This window comes from Carassius gibelio, chromosome A6, assembly GCF_023724105.1.
Source record: "Carassius gibelio isolate Cgi1373 ecotype wild population from Czech Republic chromosome A6, carGib1.2-hapl.c, whole genome shotgun sequence".
Lineage (NCBI taxonomy): Eukaryota > Metazoa > Chordata > Actinopteri > Cypriniformes > Cyprinidae > Carassius > Carassius gibelio.
The window spans coordinates 20,194,636-20,220,385 of record NC_068376.1 but is presented as its reverse complement, the minus strand read 5'-3'; the positions used below and the strand labels follow the sequence as shown (position 1 = coordinate 20,220,385).

At 36.9% G+C, this 25,750-nt stretch overlaps 1 protein-coding gene across 5 annotated transcripts in view; it reads left to right on the top strand.

The window, feature by feature from the left end:
- LOC128015647 (microtubule-associated serine/threonine-protein kinase 2) overlaps positions 1–25,750 on the top strand; it is a 120,216-nt gene that overhangs the window by 38,881 nt on the left and 55,585 nt on the right. The window contains exon 1 of one of the 5 annotated variants that reach the window (XM_052599680.1): positions 10,025–11,725. The exons of the other annotated variants lie outside the window; for them this stretch is intronic. Within the exon in view, the coding sequence (XP_052455640.1) occupies positions 11,687–11,725 (39 nt within the window). The 5' untranslated portion in view covers positions 10,025–11,686. Of the gene's footprint in view, positions 1–10,024; positions 11,726–25,750 lie in introns of those variants that run through there. 5 annotated transcript variants of the gene reach the window in all.

The window sequence follows — 25,750 nt, the reverse complement described above, 5'->3', positions numbered from 1 at the left end:
TGTAAAAAAAATAAAATAAATTTGCTATGCTTTTCTGATGCTTATAGAAGACAAAAACCAAGGTTTTCATGCTGCTGACCCTGTTGTCTTTTTTTATTTTAGCTGAGACACCCTCATTCATTATTCATTATGGTTTTTGGAGCATAGAGCCAAATATGGATTTAAATATACTAAGACAGTGTCCAGCTTCTTCCCTGTTTGATTAGATGCTCTCAAAATGGATGTGGTGGGCCAGAAAAACAGATATTGAGTTTGTAGAGCGATTGATTGAGTCAAGTCTGGATTAGTGAAGGAGGAAACTGATGTCTCCCTTTTAATTAACCCACTTGTAGCTTCAGACTATCGGTCAATACAGCAGCCGGCCCTGCGCCTCATTTACCGTCACTGTAAGACTGTGTAAATAAGCTCACCCCATTGGGACAAAAAGTCTTATATTTGAATTCTGCACAATAAACAGTGCCATTTCATTTGATGTCAGTCCCATGTTACTCACTGCTGGTTTAATTTAGTTGTATGGAAGCAGATCTGCGGTTGGTCCATTGTAGAGTCACCTCATGGAAAGTCTGGTCAGTTAACTACCGTCCAGTGCTGTGGAGTCTCACACTATTAAAGCCAAGATTTCACACCATTTATGATCCTAACGTTTAACTAAGAAATAACAGACAATGAAACAAACAAGCTCTACTTTTTAATTTATATCCTTCCAGACACTTATGCACAAACATAGGCTAATTCTGCTATTAGGCTTATCAGCTGTAGAAAAAATGCTACATTGAAACACAGAAATGAAATGATGCAGTAAGGACTAAAAGCGTCTCTGTGAAGCTTTTCGGAGAACCATAAAGAGAGGGGGAATATGTCATAATGACAGAGTTGGTTGTGTTGCTCCATCTTCTATAATGAGGCAGGAGGATGAAAGAGACTACCATCTATCATCAGGCTGCATTATATTCAGAAACTTATCAGTCATTTTGTGATTATTTTCCATGATTCTAATACTACATATTTTATGTTACCTGATGCTGGGTCGAAAACATTTAACTTTGTGTTCTTGTATAACGTGAGCACATCTTTATTACCTCAGTAGTTGTAAAAAATGCTTGGTGTTTCTACATTAACGTTGCATATATGGGAGGTTTTTTTTGCCCTGTGATCTATAGATGTGATTTATACTTAGATAAATTTTTAATTAAGAGAGAGCTATTAAGCATCCAATAAAACCCTTACATCATACTCTGTCTTGATTCACTTCTTTTGGTTGCCTCTCAGGCGTCATTTCTCATTTATCACAGTAATGGTGAACCCCCACCAGCTTCCCATAAATGCAGAACTTTTTGGCTGAGATAACTCATGAGCAATGTTGGGAGTAACAGCGTTTAAGTGTAACAGCGTTACTAACGGAGTTTAATTTTCAGTAACGGAGTAATCTAATTAATTACTTTACCCATCGTTGCAACGCCGTTATCTTTACTGAGAATGTGAAGTGTCGCATTTAAAATAAAGCACCATTATTTTCCCCCTATTGCCATGGGAACCTTATGAAGTGACCTAATTACGTGACGCAAATCCCGTGGTGAAACCAGGGTGAAGCACGCAAATCATTCTCATTTGCCAACAAAAATAAGCACAAAAGACCACGCAAAGCAGTTTCCCGGTGTGTTACATTACAGTGGGGGCAAATTATTTTGCACTCCGTGCAACTGCGTGTTGGACCACAGACGGAAGTCGACACTGGAAAAACACTTTGCCGCCGCCAAACATTTGAGGATTGTTAAAGCAGCATCGGAAGCAGGCAGGAAGAAGCAGCACCTACACCGAGGCGTCAACTTCCAAAACAGTTGCTAGGGCTGAAAGAATGCTTGCTTATCATAGGAAGTAATAAGAAATGACTCTTTACATTAAGGTTGTAGCCTAGTGAGTGTCGGGAGAATCACCTTTTTTTCTCTTTTTCATCAAACTACAGTATTTGACTGTTGCCGCAATTTCATTGCATAAATTTGCAAAAATATCCCACCTATTACATCACAAAACGTGCCGCAAAATCAAAGATTTTTGCCCTCAACAATCACAAAAGAATTCTGCGTTTTTCTGGAGGGACTGATAATTGATACCTAGAGAATAATCTATACTCTATTGATTCCTTTGTAGACTCAGTATTATTTGTACATCTGATGTATTGCCTTTCTCCTCCTTTCTTCCCTTCCCTGTGATCTTGACCCATCAGAGATTTTTCCAGCGTGGTTATTTGAGCTCTGTTGATCTGTTCATTCTCTAAGATCCTATTGTCTTCCGTGCTTTTTTTTTTACACACACGCACGCGCACACACACACACGCACGCACACACACACACACACACACACACATATAAATATACAGTACAGACCAAAAGTTTGGAAACATTACTATTTTTAATGTTTTTGAAAGAAGTTTCCTCTGCTCATCAAACCTGCATTTATTTGATCGAAAATACAGAATTTTTTTTAATATTGTGATATATTATTAAAATGTAAAATAACTGTTTTTACATTTATTATACTTTAAATTATAATTTATTTATGTGATGCAAAGCTGAATTTTTAAGATCATTATCACATGATCCTTTAGAAATTATTCTGATATGATGATTCATTATCAAAGTTGGAAACAGTTCTGCTGCTTAATATTTTTTCAGAACTTGTGATACTTTTTTAGGATACTTTGAATAAAAAGTAAAAAAAAAAAAAAAAAAAGAAGCTATGTTTTTAAAATATAAATATTTTGTAATAACAATATACACTACTGGTCAGTAATTTGAGGTCAGTAATTTTTCTTTCTTTCTTTTTTTTAAAATAAAATCTATACTTTTATTCAGCAAGGATGTGTTAAATTGATAAAAATGATAGTAAAGAAAATATATTATTAGAATATATATTATTAGAATTTTTTTTTTTGAATAAATGCAGTTCTTTTTAACCTTTTATTCATCAAATATATTAGACAGCAGAACTGTTTCCAACACTAATAATAAATCAGAAAATTAGAATGATTTCTAAATGATCATGTGATAGACTGGATGTTACATGTGACACTGAAGGCTGGAGTAATGATGCTGAAAATTCAGCTTTGCGTCACAGGAATAAGTTTTTTTTTTTTTAATATATTCAAATAGAAAACTATTATTTTAAGTAGTAATAATATTTCACAATATTACAGTTTTTTCTGTATTTTTGATCAAATAAATGCAGGCATGATGAGCTGTACTGTATATATATGTGTGTGTGAGTTGTTATTATATATATTATAAGTCTTATTTTTTATTTTATTTTAAAAGATGATTAGACAAACTGTTCTCTGCCAATCCATCAGTGTCCTACAGGCTGCTATTGACTTAGGCTCTAAGCCATTAATAATTATAGCATTTTCTCCTCTGCTGCAAATTTAATGTGGATGCAGTTTCTGGCCAGTGAGGTTTTCGGCCCTCCAGACACTCATTTAGGTTTTCGTTCTCCTACCTCAGAAACTGAATAGCACCTCAAGACACTGAACTTTCCAGTCAAGAGTTGTTGTTTTTAAAGCTCTGGGGGTACGTACAGTCTTGTGCCTTTGCCTAAACTAAGAGCTCTGCTGTTTTCTACTTAAGTTGAATGCCATATAGTTACGTGTAAGAAAAATAAAACAAATATCAAAATCTAAATGTAAACTTGAAATAATATAAACTTTATATTTTACCAGAGTTCCTGGTGAACTACTACACTGTTTTATTAAATGTGTTTTGTGTAAATATTTGTATAATTGTATATTAAAGTCAAATAATTTTTTCATATACATGTATTCTACCAATTTGTTATGTAAGTGTATGTCAGTCAGGATAAAGTAATTTTTTTTAGTCTGAAATCAGGATTTTTACAGCTAATTTTGTTGACCACTTTTTCTCATATGAAATAGGTGATATCAGTCCTGATCATTTAAAGAAATAGTTTCTAATAGTTCAAAGAATGACATGGGGTGAGTAAATGATTGACTTTTTTTTAACTATCCATTTAAGCATTAATCAAGAGATTAGAGCATTTCTAGTTGAAACCAGTGTAGACAGCATAAACTGTTCTTCCAGAATTCGATTACAATATTTATTTGTAAAAACTAACTACCTCTGTGGCATGCTTCACTTTGCTGAAGAAGCATTAGTAAACTCTTGAGCAGCAACAACAGTACCATATATTCCACCATTGTTGTATATGTTTGTTCGCACTTGCCTTTAAAAATCAACATGTACTGCGCATGTCTAAATACCAACATGTACTACGTGCATGACGTCACTGTTTTCAAAGATTTCCATATTGGGTGTTTACACTGAAACGATAATGTGGCTTGCACTTTGAAACCTGATTTCAAAAATAGGCGTTTTCAGTCCCCAAAAACGCTGTTGTTGGGTAAACGTACAGGCAAAATGCATAACGTTTTCAGCCAAAATTTTTTTTTTTATTAAATTATATGTAACATTATAAATGTCTTTACTGTCATCACTTTTAATCATTTTAATAAATCCTTGCTGAATAAGATAAAAAAAAATTACTGACCTCAAATCTCGTGTATTTTGTCAAAAGTAGTCAAATGAGTACCATGTCCAGATATTTATACAACTAAATATTTAAAAATCAAATTCAGAAAATAATAAATATTCTGTGGAACATAAATCACTGTAGGTTCTCATTTTAAATCTTTTATTTTATTTTTGTCAAGCAGGTTTATAGGACGTTTCTATAATGAATAATTGAGGTATTTTATTAGATTCAGGATTTAATGCAGGAATACACCTTTCGACATATTTCACAGGCCTTCATAAACGCATATTCAGCACACACACTCACACAGGATTCACAAAACGTAGCTCTCAAAGTTAAAGATGGCTTGAGTGAGGTTTTTTGGCCTGAAGCTTGCTCAGCACTTCATTATTATGTGCCCCTGACGATGCTGGTTCTTGGAAACAGCTTGTGCCTGCTCTCCACAGATACTTTGAGACGAGATCATTTCTACTGCACCCTCTACTGTAGTCTGATCAGCTCTCTAATCAGAACCTGCTCTTAAAGGCTCCTCGTCACTCTGAGACTGCGTAAGTGGCATCAGATGACGTCTGGTTTGGTTTGAACATCTTTGATATTCAGTAGGAATTGAAAGTGTGTGATTCACTCACTGGTTGTGCGGATTTAAAAGCACCCAATTTCAATTTCCTTTCTTATTCACCTGTTTGCTTTTAAATGAAGCCTGTGACCTGTTTGTAATGGTGTATGTGTTTAAATATTTTATATCTGCATTAATTTCCTAAATGCTAATGAAGAGCCTTCAAGTTCATGTCTGTGTTTTCATCATTAATTTATGGTTTAGTTGTCAATGAGCACACACATTATAACCCTGGCGGGTCTGGAATAAGATTTGATTTTACAGCAATGCTTTCCTGTGGCATCAAAAGATTTTTTCTTTCCTCTTTCCCTCGGGTTGGTCTAAATGTTTTTGTTTGCAGTATCACACATTTTTAATGGTGCACTAGATTAATGGCATCCATTTCTGCTGTCAGGTTTGCTTTTAGCCCTCTCTGACTCCCTGATTATGTGCCCAGCGAATGGCACAGGAACATCACTCCACAACTCAATGAGAAATGTAGTCCACAAACACCCTGACTCATTCACATGTAATTTGAAGTGTGGACGCGAAGAATACTTTGTGTATATTCTGTATGCATGTGTATATTATATTAATTTATATATATATATATATAATATATAATATAATTTTATATTCTGCATATACTACCATTCAAAGTAAGTTTGGGATCAAAAATATTTTAATGTTTTTTTTTTGTTGTTGTTGTTTTTTTTTTTAAGGAGTTTCTTATACTCATCAGATCAACATTTATTTGATAAAAAAAATACAGGGACAAAATTAATATTATGATGTAAAATAAAGTTTTTCTATTTTAATCTACAATAAAGTCAGCATCAGAATTTTCAGCATCAGTACTCCAGTCTTCAGTGTTACATGATCTTTCAGAAATCATTCTAATATGGTGATTTATTATCTGTGCTGGGAACTGTTGTGCTGCTTAATATTTTTTGAACCCATGATACTTTTTTTTCAAGATTATTTGATGAATAAAAAGTTAAAAAGAAGAGCATTTATTTAAAATATAAATATTTTCTAACAATATACTCTACTGTACAAACGTTTGGGGTCAGGATTTTTTTTTTCTTTTTTTTTTTTTTATATAAATGTAAATTTTTATTCAGCAAGGATGTTCAATTGATAAGAAGTGATCGCAAAAATGTATATAGTTAGAAAAGATTTATATTTTGACTAAATGCTGTTCTTTTTAAACTTTTTATTCATCAAAGAATCCTGAAAAAGTATCACGGTTTCTAAAAATAATATTTGACAGCACAACTGTTGCCAACATTGATAATTCTAATAATAAATCGGCATATTAGAATGATTTCTGAAGGATCATGTGATACTTTGGACTGGAGTAATGAATGGCTAATGGAAATTGAGCTTTGCATCACAGAAATAAATTATATTTTAAAGTATAATAAAATAAAATAAAAATTTTCTATATTGTATCAGTTTGATCAGTTTTTTTTTCTTTGTTTTCTGCATTTTTGATCAAATAAATGCAGCCTTGAGGAGCATAACAGACTTCTTAAAAAAACAAAAAACAAAAAAACAATTAAATTACTTTTACTAATCCCAAACTTTTAGAATGGTAGTGTAAATGTGTGTGTGTGTGTGTGTATTTAAACATACCTGTGGCTTTAGATTTTGATGCTGATGTTATGCATTGTTGTATACTTGTGCCCTGAGCATGTAACCTTAAGAATTCATACCATTAGTCAGACTCATGACCTCTTCAGATCAATAATAGTGAACGTGCTGTCTGTTTTTCTAGAGCTATGCATAATCAATAAGATATTCTGCCATGTCCCTTAGGACTGAAGCCCAGAATGTGATTTGTGGGGGTCCATGTCTCGTTTGAAACAGGAGCAGTTAGTGTCTGTGGAGGGTGTGCTAGGTCAGGACTATCTTATTACATGAACAGTCTGAGTATTTGTCATGCGTCAGCTTTTCATTGCATGAAAGGCCTCCCAGGTGCAGGTCATCGAGTGTAACTACGCCAGACACACATTGGTAATGTTATACAGTTATTTGAAGCCTTACAGGATGTTGCAGTAAAGCAGGTTCATTAGTGATGTATATTTACAGCATTTACAGCATACAATTCATTTGAATCATCCTTCCCGACACTAACAAGGCAACATCACTCTTCTGTCTCGGTGTTGAACTAAATAAAATGTAGTGTGCATCCTTGATTTTACCCAAGTTGTGGGGCACACTCAAATTAAAATCATAAGCATGTGACCCCCACCCACCCTCTCATTTATCACTCTGAAAAAAGATTTAGTGTAGAAAAAATGTCACTCAGAAATTACTAGTGAATTTCACAAACTGTTACAAAGAAAAGGCAAGTAACACATTAACCGTGAAATTTTGAAGTAGAAAACTCAGTATTTTAGTAGTTTAGGTATTTATTTGATAAATGTTTACACCGCAGTCTTTATACTGAACACATTTCTTAAAAGATACATTTAAATCAAAGATTAAAAAATGTTTGGATGAAACCACAATTTGTTTTATTTTTATCTTAATCTAAAATATTTGCATAAAAATACCTGGATGGAAACCCAGCTATTGATAAGCAGTCCTCGTATATAGAGTGTATGTATAACAGTTAAGTTGCTAGTAAAAGATCTCCATAAAATGTTTACTGACATTAAATTACCCAGTACAGCATTTCTATTTCTATAAATGTTGATTAAGATGCTTAAATCTGCTTTTACTAGGCTAAAAATACTTGCCCCAGTGTTTCACACTATCCTTCAAACATTCCTGAAGATGTTTATAAGGAATGTAGGCTGCTTCCAATAGCAGATGCCTCATTCTCACACATTTAACGAACTTGCTAAATTTCAGTTACTGGGTAACTAATGAGATAGCACCCTTTTTTTCAGAGAACAGTTGACATTGATAAGACTTGTAGCAATGGGCTATAATACCTCTCTAGTCCTTAACTTCACCACTGACCTTTGAACTTAGATGTGATAAATCAGGCTCTGTATTTAAGAGTGTGTGTAAAGGGTGCAATGAGGTCATATTGGCTGCTTTATCTTGTGTGTTTAGCTGGATAGTTTACTTAAAATAATTCTGCATACAGATTTTTTGAGTTAATATTGAGGAACTTGACTACCAGACCATTGGAGATCTAAAGAATGAGAATAGTTCTTTTATTATAGTCATTTATTTTGTGAATCACTGAATCGCCATTCTTTCTTTCTCCTTTCAAAGATGCAGGGGCATAACTATCATAGACATTAGAAGTATTAAATATAAAAATTAGTGTTGTTATTTTAAATATTTGATTTTGAATTATTACATTTTGGGTTCTTGCATGGTCCAGAATATGTTTACATACATGTATATCAATATAAGTGCTATGGAAATGTACTGTGAAAAAATGTTTATCACATTTTACATCCATCTCCTACATGCACATTTTTTTTTCACAGGATTGTAATCACAATATTTTTTCCACATTTTAATATTAAGTTAACATTAAATGTAAATTTATTCCAGAAAAATGTAAGTACACAACACCGAATTTTCGAACACAAAAGTACGTTTTTTTTATGCATTCAAATAATAATACATGATTAAAACTGAATTTTATAACAATAAAACAAAATGTGAGAGAAAATGAAACCTATTTCCTAGGGCCCTAAAATTACATTTTTGTTAGACTTTTAATAAATTGATGTTAAATTGTATAAGTTTCATGATTTTAATTAATTAGGCATGCTTTTTGATTAATAAGATTAAATTGAACCATTCAATTTAACCATTCATAACCAGGACATTTTGTGCTTTTTTTGTGTAGTTATTTTAAGAAAATGCCTCATGTGATTTATGTATAGGTCACGGAGCATGATTAAGTGCATTCATTTTCTTATAATTTTTTGTGTTTCGAATTAATCATGCTGAACTGAGAGTCCTAGTAATTACATAACCATCAATTACAAATTACAAAGCTAGTAATTACATGTTTTTTAACAAAACTACTTGTGAATGAGGAGGTTAGTTTGTTCATTCCACTAAACTCCGACCCTCACATTTAAAGTCACTATGGTTTTGCATGTGATCTTATTACAAAGGCATGTGCACACACAAAATCCAAACACATAATTTGCTTTTCCTCTGGTACTCACCTGATCACATAATGACTCTCTGTCTGTCCGCTCTTCACTATGTGTGTGGGAGGAAAGAGCTTCTCTCTCCACGTCTCTCTCTTCCTCTCTCCACTACACATACATTTTCTTCTGTGCTCATGTTTGTTATCTTGCCTGTTCTGCTTCCTCTATGATGTCGGAAGCAGAGAGAGAGCGAGAGAGAAGAGGTGGGTGATTAATACACACATATATACAGTATGTATGGCAGTGGCAATGGCAATGTTCTGCCTTTTGACGATAATTCCTCTTGCTTTTGTTCCTGCAGTCCCTTGAGATGAACACAGCCACTGTTAATGCATCATTGTACTGAAGGAAAGCCCCGCACAATCTCATTAGACTGCCTTTACTGAATATACTGATATTAAACTCCCTTATTTTCCTTGTACAAAACACAGACGGCTTATTTGAACAGGAAGCAGAGGTGTAAAGAATAGGACATTTTGTGCTTTTTGCAGGAATATGGTAGAATAGTAAGAAAAGGTTTTGTGTGTGTGTGTTTGTGTGTGTGTGTGCGCGTGTGTATTTTTTTATGTTATGGGGTAAAGCAGACCGTTGTGAGAAGAATGGCACATAAGGGAGTAAAGGGGTGGGGCCTTTTTGCTCCCCCATTCATATTATGCAAATAGCTCTGAGTCTGTATGTGTCTGATTGGCTGGCTGGATGTGTTGCTGGCTGATAGGACAGATAAAGCAGCATTCAGCAGTGAGGCGCTGGGAAGAGGAGGAGGAGAGCTTACAAGGAGCAAGAAAGCGAGAAACGGAAGATACAGAAGACGTCTATGTACAGCACAAGCAAAGAAGAGAAATACAGCTATTATATTCCTTTAACCACCTGCATGTGCACTGATAGAAGGCTGTGCAAGCGGAAGATTTAAATGACAAGGTTGAGTGTGGCTGAATTGTGACTACCATTGCAGCCCATTCACAAACAGTGGACCACTTCAAGCGCTTTGACAGGGAAGAAGATGAGGAGATTTTGAGTGACACTCATCCTGCATGGGATTTTCATCTTGTTTCCCGATCTCAACCGTTTTCAGGAGAACAACCTTGGCTGTAGTCCAGTTCATCAGGCTGAGCTGAAGAAGCTGAATAAAGGCGGAGAGATATGTGAAGAAAAAGCAGACAAGCAGTGAGCATGAGTGCAGCGTCTGTTTGCACCTGCCACTGAAAACACAGCTCTGCCAGCGTGGCTTTTGTCGTCCGCCTGCCTTCCTGGCGAATGAGAGACAGAGGCCTCTCGGCCGAGGGGAATGGAATCCAGCCATGCATCTCTGACTGGAGTTGTTGTTTGCCTTGTGCTGTCAGTGGGCAGCCAGTGCCTGCATTCTCCTGCTGCTGCCGCTACTGACTGATTCCAGATTATCTCAAGAGTGTAGGCTGAACATATTTTCTGCTTGCTTCTGCCCTTCCGCTTTTAGCCACACTTGGGCTGAAGCAAGTGATAAACAACTTACTGGATTACTCGAATTAACCTACTAGATAAATGGATGCACTGGGGGGATAAACTTTTGTTGGTCGTTTAAAACGGTCTTAGACTGATTCTACATCTCTGGAAGACTGCGCTGGCCTGAATATTTTTCTGTTTTCATCCCCCGAGGTGCCATTTTAATCATTAACTGTCCACCGTTTATTCAGAGGCTGTAGTTTCCATAGAAATGAAGATATCTGGGAATCTCTGGAGACTGAGCGTGTCAGAGTGAGGGAAAAGGAGAGGCACAGGATAAGAACTTGCTTGTGATTACTTGAGCCTGGGGTGAAAATATGTTTTTATGATTGTGGAGGTCACCTATGCTGAATGGACGAATGAAGGAAGAGTTTCAGGGAGACGTATATTTTCCAGTCATTCCTCACTTAAAGGAAGCGAAGATAAAGAGAGTTACAGTGGCACTGTTCTGAAAACGCTCCTTTCTCTGAACCGCCTCAAGCAAACAGCGAACGGGGAACAAGAATGTGAGCCATGTGCTGAAATGCTTTCCTGCTTTCATTTGATTTATTCAAGAACTCTATTCTAAAAAAAATTACAAGTTTTTGGAATACTTGTTGAAAATCTATACTGTCAAATAGAGGACATTGATGTTTTCATGAGTGCCGGTCACTTTTAGGTGAGAAAAGTTGCAAACAAGACTATTGTAGCATGTGGGAAAAACTGTTCAGTGGTCATTTGCTAAACTTAATAGGATGATCGCATCTGTTTTTTGCTTTGGATGAGCATGACATCAGCAAAGAGTGAATTTCCAGCACTGATACCTAACGCCGGGTCTCTGAATGATCATTTGTGCCTCATTGAATTCTGATAAATATTGGGAAGAAGACATTATCCTTGATTAGGAAAGAAGGACAACTTCACTTTAAGTCGGGATCAGATACAATACAATAAAATGGATGACTCCAGTATTTTAAGGAGGAGAGGCCTTCAGGTAAGGACGAATGATACATCCAACATTATCAAAAAAGTAGTTTAAAGGTTTTGCTTCAGTTTACTCCAGTTTAATATGTCTGACTAGTCACATTTCATCCTTTCGATTAGCTTCTTTTCTCAGTTTTCACTGTTGCTGTGATGTGTCAGCACATTTACAAATTTAAAGCACTGCAGAAAGCAAGAAAACTCTTGGGATCAAATTATCCAGTTTTTTCAAGCAGTGTGAACCTTTCAAATGTGTCTCGGTGATAACAGATTGCCATGCTCGGGGGGATTTTAAGTTAATTCTTGGCTAAATTCAACATTTTACATTCTTGTATCTGCTTATCTATGTCTTTCATTAAATGATTTGCTTACTGGCTTTCCTTTCTCCTTTCCTATTTGAATTACAGGAACTGTGTCAATAGTCATCATCATGACTCAGTGTTTTAAACTTTTTTTTTGTTTGGACAGCTGAACAAAGATTTAATAAAATGTGAACAGATAAAGTGTTTTAGACTGCCATTAATACTAGAAATGAGGATACATGGCTACTGTAGTAAAACTTGAATCTCCCTCATGATGGGACCAAACTCAATTCTTTGTCGGGGCAGTTAGCATGTGCAGTACATACCTCCCCACGCCCTGTGTGACAAGAACAGCATGAGGCATTCTGGCTTTGACTTGCCTGACACAACACAAACATGCATGTGTGTATATATATAGACACAAATTAACACTTAATCACCTGACACAGATGCTAAACTAGGGAGTGTAATCTCACACCTCAACTAATATGTTCCTGGCTTGTTGCACGCCCACCTCTTTTACACCCTTCAGTCTTGTTTCTCTTTTTATATTATTTTTTTATATTATAACAGTCCAAGAGTGTTGTGTAACTGCATTCGCTGTCAATTCACTAGTTAACCCGAGTAGATGACAGCTTCTCTGTTAAATTTGAGAACATTGCTCCTTGCTCTCAAGTGCACTGTCAAGAGATACATACGGTAATTGTTTTTCATATCTCATATCCATATTCAGTATCAATTCTAATTGAGCTACATAGTTACTAAACAATGCAGTGCAGGATTCAGGCTGCTATTGGAGCAGCTGTTTTATTGTGTTTTAGCTCCCTCTCTGCAGGGTTTTTAGTGGGGAAGATAAGATGTTGGTAAACGAGATGAAAAGAAAATTGTCCTGCTGTAATTCAGATAATATTTAAAAGGCTCATGTGAAATGAAGCGGTGCAGGATTGCACTGAAGTGTCATTCACTAGAAAGGCATTTCGCTGTTGAAGTAGTTTGTATCCAGGAGGTGTGTTGTCCCTGATGATGTGTGTACTTCTGTGTTACAAGCATCGAGAGGCGCACTGGTGCAGTTCATTGACATTTCGTGTAATAGTGGGGGTTTTAAGGCACTATATGGTTCTCATTGCAGTCATTTGTGCGAGGGTGTCTGTGTTTTTGCCCGTTGGCTGTGGAGATGGATGTGGTTGAGATGAACTCTGTGTTGTGTCTGTTCACTCAGCTGTGCAGTGGGGAGGTTTTGTCTCAGTAAATCCACCGTAGGGCTTTCTGTCTGCCAGGACCGGACAGTGAGATGAAACAGTCAGATTATTCTGCTGTAACATCATTTAACTTCATATACTGTTTCTACAATCACTGTCACAGCAGAATCTGAACAACACCAGAAAAATATACACTACTGTCAACAATTAGTAAAAAAAAAAAGGTTTAATATAAGATCTATATTAAAATATTTTTCGATGAAAATTTTTGTTATTGTGGATGTTAAGCAGTTGCTTAATATCTTTGTGTAAAACGTTTTGCATTTTGTTTCATTAATCTTTAGCAAATCAAAACTGCAGAAGAATGGCATTTATTTGTTATAAATGTTTGTAACAATGTAAAAGTCCCCAAACTTTTGAATAGTATTGTATACACACATTCACTGGGGGTCTTTTGTGATATGTATTTTTTATGAACATATTGACTGATTGCTGATGAATAGGTCATTACGGCTTAAAGCCAAGCATCCCTTTAATGCTCTAAAGTGGTCTGAGCCGTTAGTCACGTGGGAACCTGGCTCAATATGGCTGGCAAGCGCGAGACGCAGCGCCCTAGAAAGCCACGTTTGGCAGTGTTTATGGGAAGAGGTTAAAGGCTGAGGGGAGACTAAATCTCTGTAATGCTTCAGAGTGGTCTCCTGAGGCCCAGGCCTGTTTAATGTCAGTGATCATCCACATGTCCCTGGCAATCAAACACACAGCTGGATGAATGACCATCACCTTCAACTCAACCTTACTAAGACAGAACTCCTGGTGATTCCTAGCTAACCCATTGTTTCATCACAACTTCTCTATACAGCTGGGTTTGTCAACCATAACTCCTTCCAGGACAGCCATAAACCTAGGAATTGTGATGGATCATCAGATAAGCTTCACAGACCACATTGCTACAATGACCCGGTCCTGCAGATTTGCCTTATACAAAATTAGGAAGATTAGACCTTTCCTTAGACCTAAACCTTGGGTTAGAGCAAGCCACCCAACTTCTTGTCCAAGCTCTTGTTCTCTCCAGACTGGACTATTGTAATGCTCTCCTGGCGGGCCTTTATGCATGTACTATCAAGCCTCTGCAATTGATCCAGAATGCAGCAGCGAGGGTTGTCTTCAATGAGTAAAAATAAAGCTCACGTTACTCCTCTCCTCATCAGGTTAAACTGTCTACCAGTAGCCGCTCGCATCAAATTCAAGGTACTAATGCTTGCCAACAAGACGACCAATGGCATGGCACCAACAAACCTAAACTCACTGGTTAAATCTTATGTGCCCTCCAGAAGTTTGCGCTCTGCAAGTGAACGATGCCTAGTGGTGCCATCCCAAAGAAGTTCAAAATCACTCTCAAGGACCTTATCCTGGACTGTGCCGAGCTGGTGGAATGACCTCCCAATCTCAATTCGTACGGCTGAGTCTTTACTCATTTTCAAGAAACATCTAAAGACTCATGTTTTTCGCTAATACCAGCACTTTTCCATTTCTTGTCTTTCATATATCTCTAAAAAAACACAACCACCACCTTGGCTATGCATTCGGTACTAGACTAACTGAGACTTGTCATGGCACTTGTATACTGTTGTTGTCCTGTTGTTGACCTGAATGCTTCTATTGTTCTCATTTGTAAGTCGCTTTGGATAAAAGCGTCTGCTAAATGATTAAATGTTAAATGTTAAACACACTTTGGTCACTAGGGCTGTGTATTGCCAAGAATCTGACGATACGATACATATCACGATACTGGGTATGTTGTGATATGGCATGTTGCGATACATTGCGATAATGTAAGTAAGGCAATATATTTAAGATATATTTTTAGGAAACATTGAACACCACCATATGCAAAACTTAGCAATACATAAATAAGAATTATTTGTGTTCTGATAAAATAAGAATTATTTTATCAGAACACACTGGGATCTGCATTTGAAATAATCAGTCCCTGTAACATTCAACATTATTGAAACACTTTTTGTGCAGTATGAGCAAAGGGGGAAAAATTTAAGTATTTGCAGGATCCTTTAGTTAAATGTATAATACGTATATTTTATAAAAAGACCATATTTATTTTTAGACCCTACTTAAAGGTTCACAGTTTAAGTTTACCATTGTAACACAATATTTTGATCTGAATAAAATAATTGCATCTGCTTACTATCTATGTAAAATAAAGTGCTTACAGGACTCCTAAAGAAAACCAAACATTTGTAAAACAATAAAATAAATACAGATGCTGAACCTTTCCACTTGGATTTCACAGGTTTTTTTCAGTTTGTATTTATGTTCAGCGTGGAATCGCCAAAACTGCGATGCGAGCACCGCACTAACTGCACAAAATACCCCAAAATGAGAGAGGGGCGACCCTCCTGCCTATGTCTGCAGCCTGCGCGAGCCTCTTCACACGGGTCGCGGCAAGCGGCGGAACTGATGCGGCATGAAAGTCTGCCTGATGTTTTCTAGTGCAACTTATTTTTGCCCTGACGCACTGGTCTTTGTTGTTAACGTTGATGATCTAGAAATAGAGGTATTGGTGTCGGGGCTTTTGGTCTTCAGGTGCAGATGAGCTGTGGAGGAGTGGAGCGTAGAGGTGCCGCTGGGCTCTTCATCTGTGTTTCTCCCATTTCCTGACAGGTTAGTGTTAAATTGTTCTTATGCCCTGGTGCATTTGTAGGCGAGGATTTCAGACATCAGGAGATTGTACCTGCGGGCTGTATTGAATCGGAAAAGAAAGGGAGGGGGTGATGAAGAGGGTGCAGCTTTTGGGGGATGAGGTCTTTAGGAGGTAGTTCAGGTTGTAATGGCTCATATTTCGACTCCTATTGCTTTTTATTAACTACAACAGTCTGGTGCAATGACCCACTTTATGCTTATTCATTTTCAGCTGCTGGCCTCGATAAACAGCTTGTCTCTCCCTTCTCTCAACTGGATCAACTTTTAAATCTCTATTTAAGACATGATCTTATTTATTTGTATTTAAACATTTTTATTATTTGTATTATTATTTTGTCTCCAATCTGTCTTCTGGCAGACTACCAATATTCTACCAAATGGTCCTAATTCAGCAAGAAATTATCATATTGGGGCAGTGTAAGGAAAAACAGCTGCATATAAAGTAATCTGCTTTTACTTTAGCAGATTAAAAGTAGTCCGAAAGGTTTCGAGCTGTCTCAGCCGCAGTCGTTCTGAAGGGAATGGTGTAAGGCTGGTGTTTGGAGCTCATGCTGGACACTGATGGTTATGGGCTGCTCCAGGATCCTACCAACAGACACTGATGAAAACAGAAGGCCGTTAGCCTGCAGGCACTCAGTGAGCTGGTACGGAGTCAGACTGCATTCTCAAGAAATCAATACAGGCTGCATCTCAGGCAGGGCAGGTACGAGAGAAATTTAGGGTTTGTAAGTATCGCTTTCATTCATTCCAAAAATTCTGTATTGTGAGGAATTTTTGAGGGCTGCCTCAAAGTTTGTCAGAATATTTCAATATGTAAATGTTTTTCCACTGTAAAAACAACATTCAAGGCTATTGAGCTTCTAAATAACCCATGAGCACACTCTGACCAGAACAGAGGCTTACAAGAAGCTAAAGGGATACTTTCTTATGACTCAGCTATGTATTAGAACCGACATTAGTCTAGTTTCTCCTGTGATTTACAGTCTTATTAATATCAAAAAATAAAAAATAAAGCTAGATATCGTAATTAAAGGATAAAGGCCCATTTGTTTCAGCACATCAGTCACTTAGTGTAAACTAAGAATAGCTGTTTAGAATGGCTGTATAGTGTTTCCCACTGCAGGCATTGTCCCAAACCCCTTCTTCAGCCCCTGCATGAGGCATGCATGAATGAACACCAGCACTGTGGAAGTCATATTACTCTAGTACACAGCACAGTGATTGAAGTAAGCTCACTCTGTAAGGTCGTTCAGACCGCAGAGATGCCTGTGTCCTAGTTTTGTCTGTCCTCATAACAGTACAGTGCACTCTAAACTTTTTCACTATTTCCTAGTACCTGTTTCTCAGAAAAGAAGTTCCTCACTGGAGTTTGTTTTGCATGTTTTTGTAATATGATTTATTTTATTTTATGATTATCAACGTTCTGGAAAAAAATAGCAAAAAAATAGTACATATGCGTTTGTGCACTCCTTGTGGTTAAATAAGACGATTTTTCCCTGCTTAACAAACCTCGACTTTAAAGCACAAGGGGTGTGAATAAAGCCAGGCAGTGTAGTCTACATTACAAATTTCAACATGCTCCTACTTGGGGTAGTGAGGCGATGCTGCCAGCCCCCCCAATCATCAAAGACTTAGATAAATGCATTAAGAGCGCAGCAGTAAACTCACTTTGAGACCAACATGAGAGCATGAGATCATCGTTTCAGACTGAATAGAGAAGGAGGGGTGAAGGGGAAAGCTCCAGAAAGAGAGTGGACTCAGCTGCCAGAGATAGAAACACACATACACAAACCCAGACTTGGATTGGTGGCTTCACAGCAGACAGTATTACTTAATGGTAATTAATTCTGTTCTTTCTAGCAAGCTTAATCGGTGTTGTCCCCCTTGTCTTTGAGATAAGCCATTAAGATAGAAAGTAAAAGACAATCAACGACAAACGCATCATCACAGATCACAAACTGCGGAAAAGATTCAAAATCAGCAGGAAACTCTTCACAACCATTTATACTTATTGCACTGTAAAATATCATTTCATAAGATATTTACTAAGAAGAAAATGTACAGAGGGACTTGATTTTATCTATCATGAATTGATTGCATTGTGAAAAGTGGGTGGTCCATATTAGAATCAAGCCTGATCAAATTTCCGTTCAGTTGTGGAGAATGGATCTCAATATATCCTATTCTTTATCATATATATTATTATTGACTGTCATTTCCATTATGTACACTGTTAACAGCATTAAGTTATCCTCATGTTTTGCATCAAGTACAATAGTAGCCTCAAAATTCATAATTTATCTGCATTGTGTTTTTGGCTTTTGATTAACACTTTAGTTTTTTTTTTTTCGGCATAAGCTAGATGACGTCAACTGAAAAGGAAGGTCATTTCAGAGCCAGAATGAGTCCTTGCACAAAATTCAATTGGAATGACTTGCACTAATGAATAATTCACGAAAAGTCCAAGAACGTGTTAAAATAAATGAGGTCAGTGTTGATTTCTTGTTGGCTGTAGAGTTATGTGAGAGATTGTAAATAGTATGTCCTCTACCGAAGCGTTTCCCTTTCAGACGGTTTATCAAAGACCCAGTCAAGCACCTTTATTTAAAAGCCTGCTGCAGATATATAGTTAGTAAAACAATCTAGTTCTACACTGTTCTTGATTTTTTTTTTTTTAGTATGGCTGTAAAATTGACCCATTAAGATTATTTTTATAGGTTTGTGGGTGAAGAATAGAGGAGGTTGCCAGAATAGTGTCTAGACACCCCCTGCCCACACTTGGCCGTAGGCTAAATACTGTTTCCAAACACAGTTTCACAAAAACAACACATTTAGACAAACATGCATACTGTACTTCTTCCCTACACTTAAAACTAACAGTTATCTTCAGATGGAAACTATAATACTGTGACCATCACTTTTGTTTCTCTCTGCTTTTTTTTTTCTTCCATTTGCTTCTTTCTCTCTTTTTTCCTTTTGTCTGGCACTTGAAGTCAGTGGACTCTGCTGTAACACCTCTCTCAGTAGGCATTAATCATATGCACAGCAAACTAGCAGTTTGTTGGTAGTATGTCTGTCTGTTGGTGCTGTTGGGGGCAGTTTTTGATCGTCTGCCTCTTGTGTGGTGTCCTCCCTGGGGAGCCAGACCTCCATCTACCCTCACACAGCCATTTCTCCTTCAGCTCCTAGTAATGAGAATCATTGCTCCTTTTGTCTCTCTGTGTTTCTGGCGTCTCCTCAGCAGTCCATAGCATGTTCAAGTGCTTCATGGCTTGATTGCTCTTTCTCTACATTGGATCTTTTATCCATCTGGGTGTGGCATGTGGCCATCTTCTACTGTTTTCTCAGTCAATTTTCTCCTCCCATTATTTTAAATTTTCTTTATCTTCTGTGATTTCATTGTCCTATTTTGTTAATTTTCTACTACGAGAGTGCGTAGAAATATACTAGAATTCAAAATTTTGGGGTTGTAATATTTTTTAATGTTTTTGAAAGAAGTCTTTTATGTTTGTAAAATATACTAAATAGTTTTACAGTTAACTTCTGTTTTAATATGTATTAAAATTTCATTTATTTATTTTCAGCTGTCATTACCCCAGTCTTCAGTGTCACATAATACTTCAGAAATTCTTCTAATATTGGTGCTCAGGAAACATTCATGATTATTATCATTGTAGAAAGCAGTTTTGCTGCTTAATATTTTAATGAAATTCATGATCCTTTATGTCAAGAAAGTAAAAAAAAATACATATATTTTTTTAACATTATAATTGTCTTTACTGTCATTTTAACAGTCGCTGATCAATTTAATCACTCCTTACTGAACAAAAGTATTTAAAAAAAAAATCACGAACCCAAAATTGTCATATTTACTAGAAATATAATTTGTTTATAGGTTATATATATTTTTTCCATTTAATATTTTTTTTCTATTTTATAGAAGTAATTGTATTTTTGTCAAGTTTTCTATTGATCACTCATTCCTTTTTTTTTTTTTTTTTTGCAAAATAAAATTAGCAAGAAGGTGAAAATATTACAACTATGTATAATGTAATATTGTCAGTACTGACGTTTCAGTTATTCAAAAATGGGTCAGACTGCCTTACGGTTTCATTAGTACATTCTCTAACTTCAAACGTTACTCACGAATGCGCCATTCCATTCCTGCAACTCTCAGTTAGAGCAAAACGGTATTGAATATCATCACGATCAAACCAAATGCTGCACTGTAATGTTCAAGCCCCATTGTGGTGAGGCAATACACAGTAACGAGCAATTCTGCCAACATTGTGTTTTGAAGCTCCTCCGTTTGCAACCGGGGGGATTACGACTGTCACCCTATATGTAGGAGACGAATGAGCCCTCTTTGAATATCGCAGCTGGCGAGATATACCAATGAGACAGCCTGCTGCTACACGTAGAGCTTTTCATAGATCTGACAGAACGTTGCTGCAGAAACGTACTGTTAGCTCGACGCTAATGCAGAATGATCTGTAGAGAAAACAGTGCTGGTGATAGCTTAAAGCACTAAAGTTCAAATAAAGGTAAAAGCAACATAGCTGTCAAACAGAAGCGCCAAATATGCTTCCTGCTTGACATGCCGGTACATCATTACTGCATTTTAATTCTTCAAGGGTAAAAAATAAAATAAATAATAATAATAATAAAGAAACACATCTGCCAATCTTCACTCCAGCATTGTGTTTTTCTTCACTCTCCATTATCTCCACTTAGATATTTCATAGAGAAATGTAGATTTAATTTTGAATATGCAAATTATAATTAGGATTAGTGGGGCTTTTCATGTCCTTTTTTTATTTCAACACTTTGATAGTCATTGTGAATAGCTAGACTGATCGCTAGATTAGCCTCTGCGTGAGGGAGCACAGAAGACAGAAAGAGTGAATTAAGGGCTAGGCGTCCTCTTCTGCCAAAAGCGTACCACAGTAGTAGGGATAATTACTTGGTGCTTCTTTCCAACAACATGAGGAGATCCTCATATATCACGACTGATAATTGTGCCCGTTTAGCCCTCATGCGGTATGACGCCGGTTGGCGCCAGCCAAGTTGTCTTTGTGTGTGATTATGATGATGGAGGCATCTCTTAAAATCTGCAGCTGCATCTATCAGAGGTGTTTCACAGCATTTCTCTCTGCATCCTTCCGCTTGCCCTCGCTCTGTTCTTTTATTCACTCTTTTCTCCTGAACCTCTTTCCCTGTGGGTCCGCATCAGCCATCTTCCTGTCCTACATACTCCCAGCACTAACTTCAATTAATATGAATGAGCTACAACCCAAATGAAACACACTGCTCTCTCATACACAGCTGGGTTCAGCCTGTTCCATGAATCCTTTGGTAAATAATGACTATGGGAAAGCTGGGATGTTAGCAGCTGCATAGCAGCACCCTGGTTACCATCTACAACTATCTAGAATTATGATGGTGCTTTTTATATTATGAACAAAAAATAAATAATAAATGATGCTCTTGTTGTTAAGTTTATGAACTTTCTGTTCCCTTATTTGGTCACCTTCCTCCTTGTTTTGGTTAATTGATTATTCCCCACCTGTCTCCAGTTCCCTCATTACCTTCAGTGTGCTTAAATACCCTGTCTGTTTAGTTCTCCCTCGTCCGTGATTGTATTAACACTTCTGAATGTGCATCTGTATGTGAATGTCTAGGTTAATGCTGTTATAGTGTAGTGAATGTAATATAGTATTTTGTCTGTAATCTCCTTCGTTTTCTAGTAAGCTCCTTATTTTGATCACCATTTCAATTTGTAACACTTGTGGATCTCTTAATGATCCATAATCAATTATTTGTAACCCTAAACGTATATTAAAATCATGTTTTACATTTTTTATTTTGTGCAGTTTCCAATAGTCCATCATCCTCTGTTCCAGCTCAACTGTTTTCAATCACTCATTATAATGATGTTTGCTCTGCCAATGGCGCCAAATTCTCCTCATGTTTATTGTTCTGTGTTACAATGACCCAGTTAATTAATATCCTCCTGTTACATATAACTCTTTGATTTGCCTTTCCCTCCCTTTCTCTTGTTCACCCCCGTCAGTTTCATTTACTTGTTCATTGCAAGCAATTAGTCTTGACAGGAATAGTACTATGCCCCATTTGCTCCATGAAATGATGAAACAGCCCAAGACCTGCTTCATGAAATCACTAGACTACACCAACTTTTGACCTTTATTTGTTTAAATATATTTGCAGGTAGCTTGGCGATGTCGGAGTGTTCATAATAGGACACTACTGTAGGTTTACTACTGTGCATGAATATTGGCTTTATATTGTATGTATTTATTCAGCAAGGATTGCAATAAGTTTATATAAATTTATAATGTTACAAAAGGTTTCTGTTTCAAATAAAATGCTTTCCTTTTGATCCTTCAATACATCAGAGAATCTTGAAAACATGTATGAAAAATATAAGGTAACACAAATGTTTTCAATATTTATGATAATAATGAGAATTGGTTCTTGAGCACCAAATCGGCACATGAGAAAGATTTCTGATGGATAAAGACAGAAGTAATGGCTGCTGAAAATTTTGCTTCGCTATCACAGGAATGTGAAAGTGAAAGTGAAAGTGAAGTGACATTCAGCCAAGTATGGTGACCCATACTCAGAATTTGTGCTCTGCATTTAACCCATCCGAAATGCACACACACAGAGCAGTGAACACACACACACACACACTGTGAGCACACACCCGGAGCAGTGGGCAGCCATTTATGCTGCGGCGCCCGGGGAGCAGTTGGGGGTTCGATGCCTAGCTCAAGGGCACCTAAGTCGTGGTATTGAAGGTGGAGAGAGAACTGTACATGCACTCCCCCCACCCTCAATTCCGTCCGGCCCGAGACTAGAACTCACAACCCTTCGATTGGGAGTCCAACCCTCTAACCATTAGGCCACGACTTCCCCGTGTGTGTGTGTGTGTGTGTGTGCGTGTGTGCGTCGTGCGTGCGTGCGCGCGCGTGCGTGTGTGTGTATTATATTTGAATATAGAAAAATATTTAATGTTGTTTTAAATTGTCATAATATTTCACAATATTACAGTTTTTTAATTGTATTTATGATTAAACGCAGTATTGGCATATTAGGTTACAATAGCAAAAACATATTTTTGAATGAAAGAAAGAAAAAATATATGTAGGTCTGTAATAAAAAATATTTAAAAAGTAATTTTCACACTGACAAGAGCCCTCCAAAAAAAATTGCTGGTGCAAATTTTGCATTGCTTTGCTTTTGAAGATGTATTATTCGATAGTTGGCAATGGAGAAATTTTGCACTCCACATTTACGTTTTCTAATGTGCAGATGCAAAGCTGTTGTTTATATTTGCTGAGCTTTTAGTAGCATGTTATGTAGCTCCATAACTCGAAACTCGGACCGGGAGCAAGGCCTTCCCTGGGTCCACTGTAGTTTATTAATCCTGTGTAATGAAAAAAGCCAAGACTGTATCCAGGGATGGCAGTGTTGCTTATATCTGTCACTCTCACACTATGTCCTAACCAGGTATGACTGGGTAAAGCTACAAGCGATAAAAGCTATCTCTTCCTTGTTAATTTGAACAAGCCAACAGCAGTAGGGCATTTTGTTATTCATGTAGTCTATATTTATGCCTTATTCTACTCCCGCCACTGGTCTGCTCCACACAGTAGTGCATTAAACATGAAATATCTCCTAATTTGTTGAAGTTGCAGCAGTCGAAACTCGGACCGGGAGCAAGGCCTTCCCTGGGTCCACTGTAGTTTATTAATCCTGTGTAATGAAAAAAGCCAAGACTGTATCCAGGGATGGCAGTGTTGCTTATATCTGTCACTCTCACACTATGTCCTAACCAGGTATGACTGGGTAAAGCTACAAGCGATAAAAGCTATCTCTTCCTTGTTAATTTGAACAAGCCAACAGCAGTAGGGCATTTTGTTATTCATGTAGTCTATATTTATGCCTTATTCTACTCCCGCCACTGGCCTGCTCCACACAGTAGTGCATTAAACATGAAATATCTCCTAATTTGTTGAAGTTGCAGCAGTTTACAGTAGAGATGTCATATATCCTGTTTGCTTTAGAAATGGGCATCATTGTTATCCATCAAGTTTATCCATCTGCATCTATAATTTTGAATTCCGGGAGATGTTGTTGTCGCGTTCTTCAATGTTCCACCTGGAAGCAAAGATGACGTGTCGCCAAACCCCCTTACGGAAGAAGAAAGCCATCGTATTTACAAATATGATGACGAACCACCACTTATCAATATCAACTAAATGCTGGATTTTCAAAAGTATGAGAAATATTTTTTGCATAAAGTTTTGCTGCATAGAATCTTTGAATTACGCCTGCGAGTTTAACACACTGGTCTGTTGTGGCGACATTTCCACGCCTTGAAACGTGACACTGAATGAAACAAACTGTGATTGGTTGTTTGACGTGTCAGTCAAACAGCCTCATGGGCGGGCCTTGTCCAATGAAAGCTGCCATGAATTCCAGACCTTCAGCCATCAGTCTGCAAGAATAGTTTGAACCTCACGTGCATTTTTTAAGAAGGGCTCGCTAAGGCAAACATCCCTGTTATTACTACTGTACTATATATCTATTTCGTATTACTAAGCTTCAGCACATAACTCATCCCTTGCTGTTTTTCTGTTTCCAGGGTTTATTTGTTTCCTGTGTCTTATTTTTTTTTTTGTGTCTGTACAATCTCCAGCTATTTTTCAAAATGTTCATTGTAAAGGAAATCGTTATTTATACCCTTCCGTTCAAAATCTTTTTTTTTTAAGTGAATATATTTAAGTTTATACTTGACAGTAGCAGCGTGATATTTCTCTTTTTACTGTATTTCTAATCAAATAAATGCAGACTAAGTGAGCATAAGAGACATATATATATATATATATATATATATATATATATATATATATATATATATATATATATATATATATATATATAATATATATATAAACAACCCCAAACTTTTGAACGATAGTTTAAACAATTAATTTAATTAATTTTCACACATATAAATAAAAAAGTGTGTATATTACATTTACAAATTTAAAACATTTTATAATAAATTAATATATGCATTTAGTGTCTCCACGGAGGGCGATCTTGGATGGTCTTTAGAGTCATGAGGACCCATTTGCAATCTGCATAGCAGCTCTGGTTTGTTTCAGTTCTCTAGCTCTGCTGTTGCTTTTTTTTTTTGAGAACTGTGCTCATGCTGGGTCAGGTTGATGTGAGTGGAGCCGGACTCTGCCTGTAATGAATCATAATGATGCTAAATGTATGTTCCGTGCTTGTTTTGTCTTAATGTATGGCTGCTTAGCCTCAAGAGCTCTGAGGTTTTGTAATTAGCTCTGCTAGCTTGAAAATAAGCTGGAGGGCATGACACCAGAAGTCAGTACTAATCGGGTAGAGATTTAGAGCTGTCAGTCAAACATAAAACTGTTGCTCAGGATAACCCAGTCCCATCAGATTCAACTCCTACCCAAGGTCACAATGAAATTGCACAGCATCTTGAGGTGACATATCGTACCGCTTAACCCCATCAAACCTGAAATATGGCATCTCCGGTATGCTCTTATAACAGTGTAAACACAGAGTTGCTTATCTTGCTGCAGCGCCTGATGGCTTTAACTGTCTCCAGGAGTCCATTTGAGCAGCACGATACTGCTTTCGGCCCATCTCCCTCATGACATTTCCCTGTACTACGGCTTCCTGTCATGCTGGACGAACTTAAGAAATGTTAATGGCCTCCACTGGGAAGATTGCTTTTGTGGGAGAGCAGGGGGCCTT